The sequence below is a fragment of the Sparassis crispa genome (genome assembly GCF_003851025.1).
Source record: "Sparassis crispa DNA, contig_000001F, whole genome shotgun sequence".
Classification (NCBI taxonomy): domain Eukaryota; kingdom Fungi; phylum Basidiomycota; class Agaricomycetes; order Polyporales; family Sparassidaceae; genus Sparassis; species Sparassis crispa.
In genome coordinates, this window is record NW_020939748.1 from 3,669,461 (window position 1) to 3,682,224 (window position 12,764).

At 53.2% G+C, this 12,764-nt stretch overlaps 5 protein-coding genes across 5 annotated transcripts; 2 read left to right on the forward strand and 3 right to left on the reverse strand.

Annotated features, from left to right (window-relative positions):
* Nucleotides 1-55: 55 nt before the first annotated feature.
* Nucleotides 56-1,035, forward strand: SCP_0213150 (Acyl-protein thioesterase 1; the record flags this gene model as incomplete). Its single annotated transcript, XM_027755224.1, has 5 exons — nt 56-133; nt 198-292; nt 366-413; nt 479-725; nt 781-1,035. The coding sequence occupies 5 exons, from the start codon at nt 56-58 to the stop codon at nt 1,033-1,035; spliced, it is 723 nt and encodes a 240-aa protein (XP_027611025.1).
* A 166-nt stretch (nt 1,036-1,201) lies between these two features.
* SCP_0213160 (Uncharacterized protein) lies at nt 1,202-2,506 on the reverse strand (the record flags this gene model as incomplete). Its single annotated transcript, XM_027755225.1, has 9 exons — nt 1,202-1,572; nt 1,642-1,807; nt 1,863-1,884; nt 1,943-1,958; nt 2,023-2,047; nt 2,110-2,129; nt 2,187-2,220; nt 2,288-2,389; nt 2,438-2,506. The coding sequence occupies 9 exons, from the start codon at nt 2,504-2,506 to the stop codon at nt 1,202-1,204; spliced, it is 825 nt and encodes a 274-aa protein (XP_027611026.1).
* Nucleotides 2,507-2,803: 297 nt separating this feature from the next.
* SCP_0213170 (hypothetical protein) lies at nt 2,804-6,639 on the forward strand (the record flags this gene model as incomplete). The annotated part of the gene is made up of 11 exons (XM_027755226.1): nt 2,804-3,299; nt 3,352-3,474; nt 3,524-3,711; nt 3,764-3,860; nt 3,916-3,993; nt 4,050-4,942; nt 4,999-5,137; nt 5,191-5,364; nt 5,424-5,593; nt 5,652-5,809; nt 5,868-6,639. The coding sequence occupies 11 exons, from the start codon at nt 2,804-2,806 to the stop codon at nt 6,637-6,639; spliced, it is 3,288 nt and encodes a 1,095-aa protein (XP_027611027.1).
* Nucleotides 6,640-7,197: 558 nt separating this feature from the next.
* On the reverse strand, nt 7,198-10,583 carry SCP_0213180 (hypothetical protein; the record flags this gene model as incomplete). The annotated part of the gene is made up of 5 exons (XM_027755227.1): nt 7,198-7,743; nt 7,797-7,958; nt 8,018-9,517; nt 9,603-10,192; nt 10,250-10,583. 5 exons carry the CDS (start codon nt 10,581-10,583, stop codon nt 7,198-7,200), a joined length of 3,132 nt encoding a protein of 1,043 aa, XP_027611028.1.
* A 1,522-nt stretch (nt 10,584-12,105) lies between these two features.
* On the reverse strand, nt 12,106-12,501 carry SCP_0213190 (hypothetical protein; the record flags this gene model as incomplete). Its single annotated transcript, XM_027755228.1, has 1 exon — nt 12,106-12,501. The coding sequence occupies one exon, from the start codon at nt 12,499-12,501 to the stop codon at nt 12,106-12,108; it is 396 nt and encodes a 131-aa protein (XP_027611029.1).
* Nucleotides 12,502-12,764: the final 263 nt, after the last annotated feature.

Consider the following 12,764-nt stretch of genomic DNA (forward strand, 5'->3'; position numbering starts at 1 on the left):
CTTTCGGGTCAGATTTACTTCGGAAAGCTCGATACAGGTCATACCGTTACAAGAGATGGCAGCATTACAGCCTTTGAAGTTCCTGACAGTCCAACCTATCGCTAAACACACCGCCACAGTCATATTCGTTCATGTACGTGGTTTCCCGTTATTGTTTTCTACGGAATGCAAAGAAATCAACTCTTACTTCGTAATAGGGCTTGGGTGACACCGGATTTGGTTGGAAACCCGTCGCGGAGATGTTCAAAGCGGATTCTACATTGAACCACATCAAGTGGGTTCTACCCCACGCGTGAGTAGCAAGCGGTCCGTCGATACTCTTCTGGTGCACAGTCGGTTGGTCTTACCATATTGTTTGCAATAAGCCCCACAATGCGCGTCACGGCAAACATGGGCATGGAAATGCCCTCCTGGTATGTATCACGTTGCCTGTTGCAGTTCCAATCCGACCCCGATCGCACTGACGTATCCACCTAAGGTTTGATATCTACGACTTCGGTTTTCAGAGCACCGAGGACGAGACGAGAATACTGCACACGGTGCATTCCCTGAATCAGATCATCACTGCGGAAGTGGACGCTGGCATTCCAGCAAATCGTATTGTCCTGGGAGGCTTCAGCCAAGGCGGCGCAGTGACCATATTTACGGGCTTGACATCTGAACGCAAGCTAGCTGGACTTGCTGTCCTCAGTGGATGGACGCCTCTCGCGAACAAGCTCAAAGCGGTGAGTGCACTCTCCATGCGCTTTGCGGGTAACATGGGACGAACACTATTCACAGATGGCGACACCAAGCATGAAATCAGTACCCATTTTCTGGGGACATGGCAAGGCCGATCCGTTGGTTAAGTTCCGCTTTGCTCAGCATTCTGTCGACTTCTTGCATAACGACCTCGCTATCTCATCTGCCTCTCCCGATGTTCCGGAGAAAGGGGGGTTGACTTTCCATGCATATGACGATCTCCCGCATATGACGAATGAAGAAGAACTTCGCGATCTCAGTGCCTGGTTAAGGAGAATACTACCGAAGGAGTAATCGGTCTCGTGCACAAAGGTTTAAGGCAGTAGAATCCTTTATTTCTTTTCATACGTTGTTCCACTTCATGCAAAGCTTTCAGAAATAGATGGTACGGTCCAACGAGTTTAGAGGCTGTACAGATACTGGGAAAAAAAGTCCAAGAGAAACAGGCGCACCAAGTGGATCACTTCCTCGCTCGCGTCGACCGTCGCACCGTGGTGTCAGATGCTTCATATTCCTCCACGAACTTTGCCTTCCGCTTGCGAGTCGTTGGTTGCTCCTCGTTCGCTGACGCCTTGTCCTTGCTTGACCCCTCCATATCCCCGGCCACCACACTGCTCCCTGTATCGACTTCATCCCGATCTTCCTCGCTCTTCGTTGCCTTGCGCCTGCTCCTCTGCCCTTGCGCAGTTCCGGTTTTCTTCCCCTTCTTTTTGCTCGCAGTAGCATCCTCCTCAGTCCATCCGCCTTTCGCGGCCAATTCCTCGATCACACCCCACGTGTCTTCCTCTACTCTCTGCACACTCAACCGCCCACGCGTCACCAGCGCCATCTCTGTCATGCAATTACGCTCGCAGCTTAAGAAGAACTATGATAGCATAGCACGGGAAGCGAAAGACTCACGCTTGATTGCCGATGTTCCTGATTCGCCGATGTATGAGACGTCAGTGGGGGGTTCTGACCCTGCTGCTGCGATGCGCCGTAACAGCGCGAGTGGCACGAAATGGGCTGTGCGGTTAATGAAAGTCACGTCAACCATGTACCACTTCGGGTTCTCTTTATCAGTTTTCTACAGCAACGAACTTCGTGAGCGCGTGTAGGCAAATTGATAGGCCTCGGCGTACGGGATCGTAATAAGGATGTGATCTATCGAACTGCGTCAGACGGCTATATCCATCGCGACATCACGCAAGGGTGGACGTACGAATCCCATGCAGTGTCTAAATTTGCTGAGAGAATTAGCTCACCGCACTAACCGCACTATGTGGAGTCACTTTTGCTCACAGTCAGGGTACGCCTCTCTAGACACCTACGCGAGTCAGAACCTGCATGAGAGACGGGTATCTGAGTAGCACACTTCCAAGACAATACCTCCGCAAAACCCGCAATGCCTAACGGTCACCACTGAGATCAACAAGCAGCGAGATCGACTAGGGTGGCGGGCTAACCTGGTTTCTTGCAATTCGAGTGATAGAACAACACCTAGATGAGTTGGATGCATACAAGGACATGGACAATTACGGAACGAGGATAACAGGATCTGACTGACCTTGTCCCCAACTTCCATCTCCCTCATTAGATTGCGAGCTTCCGCATTGCGCACCCCCTCCCATGGCGTTGTCTTGACGGACTCAAAGTCGTCCACGCTGAACTGCGTGGATATTACGTCGCCGGGCACAGGTCATCAAGCTGTACAGACCTTGACGTCCTTGCCCTTGACGACGCGTGAGTCCGGCTCGGCCTTCATGAGCCAATACCTCGGAGACATGGTGGCGGCGGGGCTCGTATGCGAACCTGTACGAAGCCGTGGCGTGTCCTGAAATTTCGGAGATGACGATTAGAGATGAGATCAGATGGCCGTTAATAAACACAAGAGGATGACGGCTAAGCGACGAGCAGCCGCGTCAATAGCGAGGCAACGGTGAGGGAAGACGGTGGCAAGACGGATGATGGCGCGGCGGGCGCAAACAGCGGTCAACACGCCTTCGACGCCAACTTCCACCGCCCTCGACAACCTCATTCCTCTGGCCGTTGCCGTTCTCATCTACGGCGACTCTCAATTGTCATGAGCAGCGCTGACGCTGCAGCCCGCACAGAGACCCAAACAGTTTCGCCCGTTCCGCCGCAGCAAGTGCACGCACTATTGCCTGCCCACTCCGGAGAAAATGTCCTTAATACTAACCAACCGTCGACCACGACAGTAAATGGACGCGTCAATAGTGCAGAGAAACTCGCTGAGGGTCAGGGGGGCGAGACCACGGGAGCAGGCCCGTCGTGCGAGGTTACGGGCGCTGTTCATGTTGGTGCAGCCGACCATCTCGAAGGAGCAGAACAGACGGGAGATGACTCTGGGCAATGGTCTGACGACGAGAGCCATGATCTAAAGCGCGTAAAAGTGTATCAGCTAATTGCCAACCGCTGGGTCGACCAAGGGACAGCATTTTGCTTCGGCGACTTTCAGGATAACGAGGCCCTTCTCGTCGCTCGCGCTGAGGCTGATTTCAACCATATAATACTCTCTACAGTTATCCGGAGCAGTGATGTCTATCAGCTGCAGCAAGGTGTGTGGTAGGCAAACTCGTGCAGTTTGAAATGCTGAAGATATTCGGATAGACACCCTCATTGTGTGGACGGAACCAGATGGGAACGATTACGCGCTCAGTTTCCAGGATCCGGACGGCTGTGCAGAAGTCTGGCAATTTATTCAGGAGGTACAGCGGCACATGAACTCGGGAGGTGGGCATTAACTCTATGTTTAGGTCGATCATACGCTGAAATGTTGCAGAAGACCCAGTGTTGTCCTCATCTCCTCTCATGGGGCACGACCAGTCAATCACGACTGCAAGCATAATTCGTTCAGGGCATTTACCACAGCCTCAGTTGGGAATCATTGGCGAGATCGAGAAGGCCATCAAGGCTCTTTCACGCACCAATGCGCTGAAGGAACGCATCTGTGAATACATTCAGACGGAGGTACGTAACTTTACTCTTAGTAAGCTCGTCTTTTCCTTACGAGCTCATGCAGGACTACATCAGAGCCATGATTGATGTTATGCACCAGGCAGAGGACTTGGAGAACCTGGAGAATTTGCATGCATTATGTAGCTGTATGCAAGCTATTCGTAAGCATCGCCCGATTATGTAGAGTTGATTCCTATCACTAACTTTATGTGGTAGTCATGCTAAATGATCACAGCCTATATGAACATATCCTAGAAGACGATCTCTTCTTTGGCGTAGTCGGCATGCTCGAATGTCCGTCGCGCTGATCTGCATGTCTGTCATACGATCGATCTGACCGAACTTACCAGACGACCCGGAATTTCCGACGCACAAAGCCAATTATCGTGACTTCCTGCGGCAGACGTCCCAATTCCACCAGCCAATTCCGCTTGGCGATGAGACAATTCAGAAAAAGATCCATCACACATACCGCCTCCAGTTTCTCAAGGATGTAGTGCTTGCCCGCGCAATCGACGACTCGACATTTAATGTGCTTAATTCGTGTATCATCTTTAACCAGATCGACATCATCAATTACGTCCAGAATGACCCCTCATTCCTCCCGGAAGTCGTCGCCACCTTCATGGACGATGAGCTCTTAGCCGCAGTTGGTCTTCCTGCGAAGAGCAGGGAACCGGAGAAAGAGAAGAACTCTCAGATGGACTCGGAGAAGATGGACGTTGACCAGCCCGAGGCGAAGACAAACGGCGCTGTGAATCCAATCGGGATTGCTGAAGGTGCCCCGTCGTCCGCTCCACCATCGTCAGACGATGAATTCAAGCGTCGCTGCGAGGTCGTGCTGTTGATTCAGCAACTTTGCGCGATGGGCAAGAATGTTCAGCTGCCCGCGCGAATGACACTATTTCGAGCCCTCGTCGAGCGCGGCATAGTCTTTGCAGTCCAATGGGGTCTGGATCAATCCGAGACAGAGGAAAATGGCCGGCAGATGATAGCTGCATCGGGGGAGATATTGACTGCACTACTTGACCACGACGTGGGCGGAGTTCGCACTCATGTTATGAAACAGCTGACGAGGATGGAGCATGAGAAAGCCAGCGGAAAGAAGATCGTCGCGAAAGAGACTGTGTTGGAGTTAATGTGCAGAATCTTGGTAAGAAGTCGGGATTTGGCTGTGCAGAGTCAAGTTGGCGAAGCCTTGAAATTGCTCCTGGAAACTCAGCAGGATTCATTGGAGCAGCATGTAAGTTTTTTCCTTCCTTCCGTCTAGAGGACTACCGTGGCTAATTTCTATGTGAGGCTCCTCCGGGTACGAAGACGCTTCAGCGCCCTAAAGATGAACCAAATACTGAGAGGTTCCTGGACTTTTTCTACAAGCATTGTATTGGAACGCTCTTCAGACCCCTCGACGACATCCCTGTGTTCTCAGAATTGACAGGTATGATCACTTCATACATTGTCTCTTGTCGCATCTGACGACGGTGTTGATAGAACCCGTTCTCGTACTTTCGCGGGAAAGGGCGAACCTCTATTTTTATCTATGTGACTTGCTATCCACATTCATTTTGCAGCACTCATTCCGCAGTCACTTCTATATACTTTCCTCCGACATTTCTCTACGTGTAGCTTCATTACTCAGTGCGCGGGACAAGCACCTTCGACTGGGTACGCGTTCTGTTATCTTACCGCTCTCCCATCTCTCAAACCGATTTACATGCACCCAGCCGCATTCCGCGTCTTCCGCACATGTCTTAAGCTCAATAATCCCGGCCTCTTCAATCAGCTTATCAGCAAGCACTTATTCAAGCCCATACTTGATCTCACCCTGCGAGAGTCACACCGTGATAACCTGCTCAGTGCATCCTGTCAAGAGTTCTTCGAGCATATGCGGAAGGTATGCAAAGTCTACGATACGCCTAGACGGGCTTTGCTAAGCACTCTACGCAACATAGGAAAATCTCAAGGATCTGATAGCCCACTGTATGACTGTATATGGGCCGAGGGTGCGGGAGTTAGCGGAGTCTCCCATGGGCGGTCCGCGGTTCAAGGCTTTCATCCGTCGCTGGGAGATGAACGTAGAACCTCCCCCGGAGGAAGAGAAACCCGAGAAGTGAGTACAATCTGAGAAGAGCATGCTGTCTAGATGACTTAATTATTCACCGCCTCAGATTACCATTAAACGGTCCGCGGCGGTGGGGTGAAGGCCGTTTGCTGGAGGCGGAGGAGGAAGACTACTTCAACGCCGATGACGATGACGACGAGATCGTCCCTGTTGTCAGCACACCTCCACGAGGAAACGCTCTCAAGCGAAAGCGTATGCGCGGCATGGGGCCTTCCGTCCGATCCATACGTCCATTCACTCCCTTACCTCGAACCCCGCCCCTCGCGCGTCTGGTCGACTACGACGAAGGGGACAATCTCGGAGGTCCGGTGGAGGACAGTCCTATGCAATCGTCTCCTAGTATATCGAAGACGGCATCCACATCAAGTGGGTATTTCCCCCTGTCTTCCCCCTCCGTGGATGGTCCTCCCAGTTCGCGCATGATTCGACGATCACTAGTGAAACCTTCCTCGTTCCCCGACGAGCAGGACGACCTGCTGGAGTCACTCTTCACTAGGTCTGGTTCGTCATCAGGCCTAACCGGACCACCAGAGCTCGGCGCGAAACGACGGCGGGAAGACGAGGATGACGAGCTGCTGGAGCGCCTAGCGAGTAGATCTAAACGGACTAGCGTTGGTCCCGGCCCGAGCCCAGAGAAGGAGAATGCGGACTCTCCCGTGGCAGGTAAGGCAGGCCTTGCCAAGCCTATAGAAGAGAGTCCGAAGAAGATGAAGGTTAAGATCGGCTCACTGGGTGCCGCACTCGCCTCTTCGTCCCCGTCTACCTCCGTACCACCTGCCCCTTCAAGAGCTGGCACGAAGGATGGCGACAACGGCTAGCGAAATCAGAGACTCATGTACACATGCTTATCTGCACATGTCCCATGCACTGTAGCTACTTACCGTTCCCTGACATGTACATACAGCGCTGTTGTATGTACGACATACTAAGCTCACTTGCTTCAGATTCATTGGCGGTCTTTGCTCTCCAACGGTATGAAAAGCAGCTTTCGTAAATAGTACTATACATAATCTTATCGAGGAAAGTAGTAAACAGCGCAATGTACCCTCGTGATGACTAGCCAACATATATGCAAGGTATGCAAGAGCAACGGAACGAAAATGACCTGATGTGCGAATGTACGGACGAAAGATAAACGGTGCGACGCAGAACGGAAAAGGTGGGACACGGATATTAGCATATGTAAGTTTCGTTTATGGGGTTGATATGGATAACCCGATGTACGCTGAAGAATGGTCGGTGCGAGGATATTGCCAGTGTGAAGGAGAGAACGTCCGAAAGGCGAAGATATTGACCGGGAGTAAATATGCAGTGAGGAGATGGAGGTTGTGTTCATAGATAGTACATGCACGATTGCCATATGCGACTTGCTGGCCTCAGCCGACACGGCCGGCCTCTATGTTCGCTGCGGAAGAGGAGAGATTGGGAAGATAATCGTGGTTGGCATCAGCGCTGGGCTGATCGGGTATCGTTGAACGAGAAGGGGAGATGCCGAAAGGAGAGAACGAGCTGGAGCCGCCCAACGTCATACCATACCCCTGCGGGTTGGCTCTAGGAAACGCCGTCGAGCTCGACAACGGCGTGACAAATGGAGCAGACGGAGGGGGGGAAACAAATCGAGGAGGAGGAGGTGATGTCGTATAATGATAAGAGGTCGTAGGCGATGTCATGCCCGACATGTCACGGCGTAAAGATCGTCCAGCGTCTTGAGGGAACACGTCACCCATAAATGACTGCCCGTGTGCGATGATCTGCTGCTGCTGTTGCTGCAAGCTTGAGGCGTTAGTGCTACTGGTGGGAGTTCGGACGCCAAGTGGGTTCTTGCTGTACGACAACCGTATGCCACCACTCTTGACCAATCCGTTTAGCGTATGACCAGATAGCTCATTAATGGCTTTCGTGGCTAAGCTCACGTCCTCAAACTATACGCAATGATCAGGTTAGAGCTTAGGTAATCGGTGAGGTTCCGACATACCTCGACAAAGCACATCGGACCATTGCTCTTCTGCCTGAATATGAGCTTGCGGTATCCCGGCCTTTTGGAGAACAAGTCCCTCAAGCGGTCTTCGAGAAAGTTGAGGGATGTCACACCAGCAGTGGAAGACGTTGGCAAATTCCCGACATACAGTGTGTTGATCTATAGATCATGTTAAATCAATTGTTGTCCGAATCAAGCATGCGATTGAGCATACGTACAGGTGGGTTCTGATCACCGGAATTCCTCCCTGTGCCTGAACTAGCTCCAGAGGATGGAGACGGTAGTTGAGGAGACGTCGTGCCTTGGGCTGTACTCACTGCTAGCGCAGCCACAGACCGGGAAAGTTCCTCTTCATTACCACTCTGAGAACCACTGACGCTGGACGCACTAGAGGTAGGTATCGAAGAATTGATCAGAACCTGTCCCAATATACTTGGCTGTGGCTGTGGCTCGCTGCCAGGTGAGTACGGCCGCGGACGAGACGGAAGCGACGGGTGACTGGGGAGTGAGGAGGAACTGGACTGAGGCGAGAAAGGGGCACTACGACTACCCGGCATCGCGCTGCCATTCTGGGACGACGCTGACACAGGAGCGGACGGCGGATTGGTCGCCGTATCCGCGCCAGGGGAAATCTGTGAAAGGGGAGACGAAGGACGCGCAGGCAGGTTCGTAGCCAGCATAGACATCTTCCTCAAAGCAGCACTGGCGCTGACATCACGCAGCGAACCCCAAGGAGCACCATTGAAACCCTCCGGCTGCGGAGGAACGCTGTGTGTCGACTGTGGGGATGGCAAACCCGTTCCGCTGAGCAAGTGACCACTCTCGACGGACAACAGGGAATTCGCGCCTTGACGTACCATCTGTTGCGGAACAGAGTGGAAAGCCTCAAAGGCAAACGAGTTCTGTCTCAACCGCAACGCCTCCCTCTCCTTGCGTTTGCGCTCACGTTCGCGTTCGTCTTCCTCAGCTCGTTCCCTGGCTCCACGGGTACCGAGAGCGCCAAGGCCGACCACTCCGACGTCCGGACGTCTCGAGCGTTCTTCGTCCTCTCTCCCGTCCATCATCCTGCGCTGGTTCAACGCGATCCCCATAGCACCCAGAACACCTAACTCCCTGTCCCTCTGAGCGAAGGGCTCGCCATTACCAGTGGTCCCGGAGTTCGGGCCGATGCCAGCTATACCATTAAGACCCGCGATACCAGACAAAGACTCTGCCTGCCCCGGGCCAGATTGACCGTTAACCAGCGAACCAAGGGGAATGCCGAGAGGGCCAACGCCAGGCCCCCGCTTCGTGTGCAAATTCTTCTTGGCCATCTCTGCCTTCAGTACTGCACCGCGCTCAATATCAACCCGTCGACCCTGAAGGGTATCGCGTGCATCGATAGCCTCCTGCCGCGAGCGAAACTTAGCAAACCCAATGATCTGCTTACGGGTGGTCTGCGCGGGGACGTTGGATTGAAGGTAGTGGCCGTCGTCATTCGGCTGCAGGGGTGCTGCCGCCGGCCACGACGTTGTGGTACCGTCTCTTCCACCATCTACTACGACCCCGCCTTGATTGACAGTGACGAGGTTGTATGGATCGTTAGATCCTGGGTACGGGAGACGACCACCAACGGTCGGAGTGCCCGCACCATAAGCAGTGAATTCTTTGTTGGGAATCTTTAGCGTGGCAGCTTCGAAGCCGGGTGAGAACGTGAACATGTTTTGGAACTCACGCTCCTAGAAGTGAAGAGAATGCGCATCAGCATGAATCACAACGACGTCAGACGAAGCACAAAATGAAACGTAAGGCACCAACACTGACCTGCATGTCATCGGGGAAGCCGACAACAAAGATGGTGGATATCTCCTCTTGTGGCTGGGAATTCTGCGCACTACCGTTCACATGGTTCATCCCAGAAGCGCCCCCAAGGCCCGTGCTCTGCGCGCCAGCGCTAGGTCCGGATCCTGCGCTGACAGCAGGCAATGTGGGCCCAAACTGCGTCTGTGATTGTAACGCAGTATGGGGCCCGTGCCCAAGGTGGGAAATCCCGTTAGGATAGGCCCCTTGGTAGGACTGCTGCGAGACCTGATGTTGCATAGACAACTGCGATGCCTGTGTACTGGTCAGCATGCCACCGGGTCCCTGCTGATTCGTCTGATGATTCTGTTGGAGCGATGCTGAATCAAGTCCCTGCCGATAGGGGTCCAAACCACCAAAGGACTGTGGGATCCCATTGATCGCCCCACTGGTCGAGGATTGGGATCCAGGGACGGCGTAGTCGTGTACACGCCCAAGGTGATGCATAGCTTCAAAACTGTACGATTGTGGTGCTTGCTGGGTCGGGGATGTGGGGATCTGAGAAAGCGGGCTCGAGGTGTTGAACGTATCCGCAGAGGGCGGACCGAAAGCAGCTGCACCAAAATTGGAAGATGAGGTGTCGCGAAAGGTGGAGGTGAGATGGCGCGTACGGGACGAGAAAGGATTGAAGGACGTGGACGTCCTGAACGGCGCCGGGGCAAAACCGTTTGCTTTAGTTTGAAAATTAAGAGCATCAGGCTCCATCGAAGATAGGGAGGTGTAGTCGGGGGAAGCGAGATGAATATTGTTCATGCTGTTATACATTGGATGATGGGTGGTATTGGCGATCGGCACGGTCTGTATGTACTGGTCGGCACTATGCGGAGTGGACTTGTGATGGGAAAGCATGGTATGGTTCGGCGAGTCTGAGTGAGGTGGCTGTTGCTGGGTTTGCGTAGAGATGCGGTATGGCAAAGTCGGGGAGGTGGATGAGGTAGTGGACATGGATCCAAATGTCCTTGCGGAGACACCTGCGCCTTCGGAGTCGGAGGAAGAAGAAACAGGCTCCGCGTCACCTTGAGCGTTAACGCTTTCTAGCAGAGAGCGATTAATATATTCCTCGTCCGAAGATGGGGATGCCACGGAAGGAGAGAAGGTGGAAGGGCGGCGGGCAGCTACAGAAGACGCCAGGCTGGGCAAATGAGACAACAGTATGGTACTCTTGGGGGTGTGGGACGACGAGATAGGACGAGGCGACGAGAGAAAATGAGACGGAGACAGGTTCAGAACATCAACAGCCAGGATGGCAACAAAGACAGCAGAGCGATGAAAACGCGTATAGCTGTCGGTATAAATACAGAGGAAGGGCGACTAGAGCAGCTGGTGATGATAATGTATGTGGTCGAGGGCGTGCACGACAACGAAAAGGATGCGCGACGCGTGAGACCAGATGTGAATTGTATTGAGGGCGGCCGGCTGAGCAATGCGGGCGGAGTGGAAGGCGGTAGACAGCGAAAACGAAGTGAGAGCAGCGAGGGTGGAGTTGAGCAGGGCGTATGTGACGATGAGCAGATGTGTGCGCTCGCTGTGGCTGGCGACGAGCAGGGGCTGATCGAGGATGGAGACAGAAGGCGGACGGCCGGAGTCCCGGAGTATAGAAACCCACCCAATGGTCAACTATTCTTTCCCACGCACAGACCATTTGCCTTATATGGACGGCAAACCTACCAAACCTAACCTTAATTCCCAGAATGGACCGGGTTCCCACGTGGCCGGCCCCTAACCAGCGCCTCCGACGTGAACAATGGGCAGGCGGGACAGTATGCCGTCGTCGCCATTGTCTGCGACGAAGAGTCGATGAACGAGGGCCAGAGGGGATATGCGAAGTCTGCGTACCGGCCGCCATTATCCACGTCAATGGTTCTCCATCGCTTGTTTGCCAAACATGCCCCTCATCGAGCATCCATAGAACTGCCTGTACGGCAATGGCAGAGTATCTCCAGTGAAGAGCAGCACAGCGACCTAAGAACTAGCAGCTGACCGAGGTCGGTGGTAGAGGATAAAGAGACGGTAAGGGGGAAAGCGAGTAAGGGAGGTGAAGCATGGTGTGAGCCAAGCAAGTCCACGCGAACACCTTCACAGTGATATGCAAATTGTGCCGGTGCGCCGCAACATATTTCTTTCTTCCTTACCGCCCATTCTCGTCCAAAATATCATTGTACTCGTAAACACAAAATTGCTAGATATCTAACTAAACATTTCTAAGGTATCGTCCCCGTTGCCCCGATGAGTCAGTAAAGTCCCAAACAATTACACGTCTCCATCACGAGCCTGACGACGACACAGCACTGAAAAGTAATCCGCAGGAATACCTGCCCCGGCGATAACCATAACATCAATCAGCTACGCCCATGGCACTCAGCGAAGGCCGTGCTTATACGGTGGTCTGACGCAAGCCAACGTTCATCAAGCCACAGCGCGGCGTGTTCAGAATGATCCGCTCACCAACAGAGCACCGGGCAGCCGTCTACAACGCCTGCCAAATGTCCGTGTCCCCCGACGTCGACTGTCCGCCGAGCAAGGCGTGATGGATCTTCAGGTGCACCTCGTATCCCGTCACAAAGCCTGCAAGCAGCAAGATGGCCACCGCCCAGACCATGGCGCCCACGAACCGCCAGCGTGCTCGTGAGCCAGCCTCAGCCAGAGCGTACGGCGAACGCAGGTCGTAATACGGCAACAGATGTGTGTACTGGGCAATTGGTGTTGGACCGTAACCTGCGTGGCTCTGGCTGCCAGACGATGCTGATAAAACAACGTTTGTCGCATCGCGAGACGGAATATATGGCTGGTGCTGGGCGGACTCTGCAAATTCGGAGTACGCGGGTGGAGGAGACAACGTTTTCGCTGACGAGGATGCACTCATGGCAGAAGGTGAGTTCGAAGACAAACGCAAAATCAGAATGACTTGCCTTCTTCGTCTTGCGAATGATGTCATCATTGACCCTAACCTCGTGTCAATTTTACGCGTTGTTTACGCGCGTTAACCTGCAGCGTCGTCGTCTACGGCACGTCTACGGTCACTACAGGTGATTTCACAAGTAGGGAAACAGTATTTTTGATAATATTGGTAGGTAGATTCTTTCTCTATGTTGTCTTAATTCTCTTATCCCATAATTCAAGGGCGAC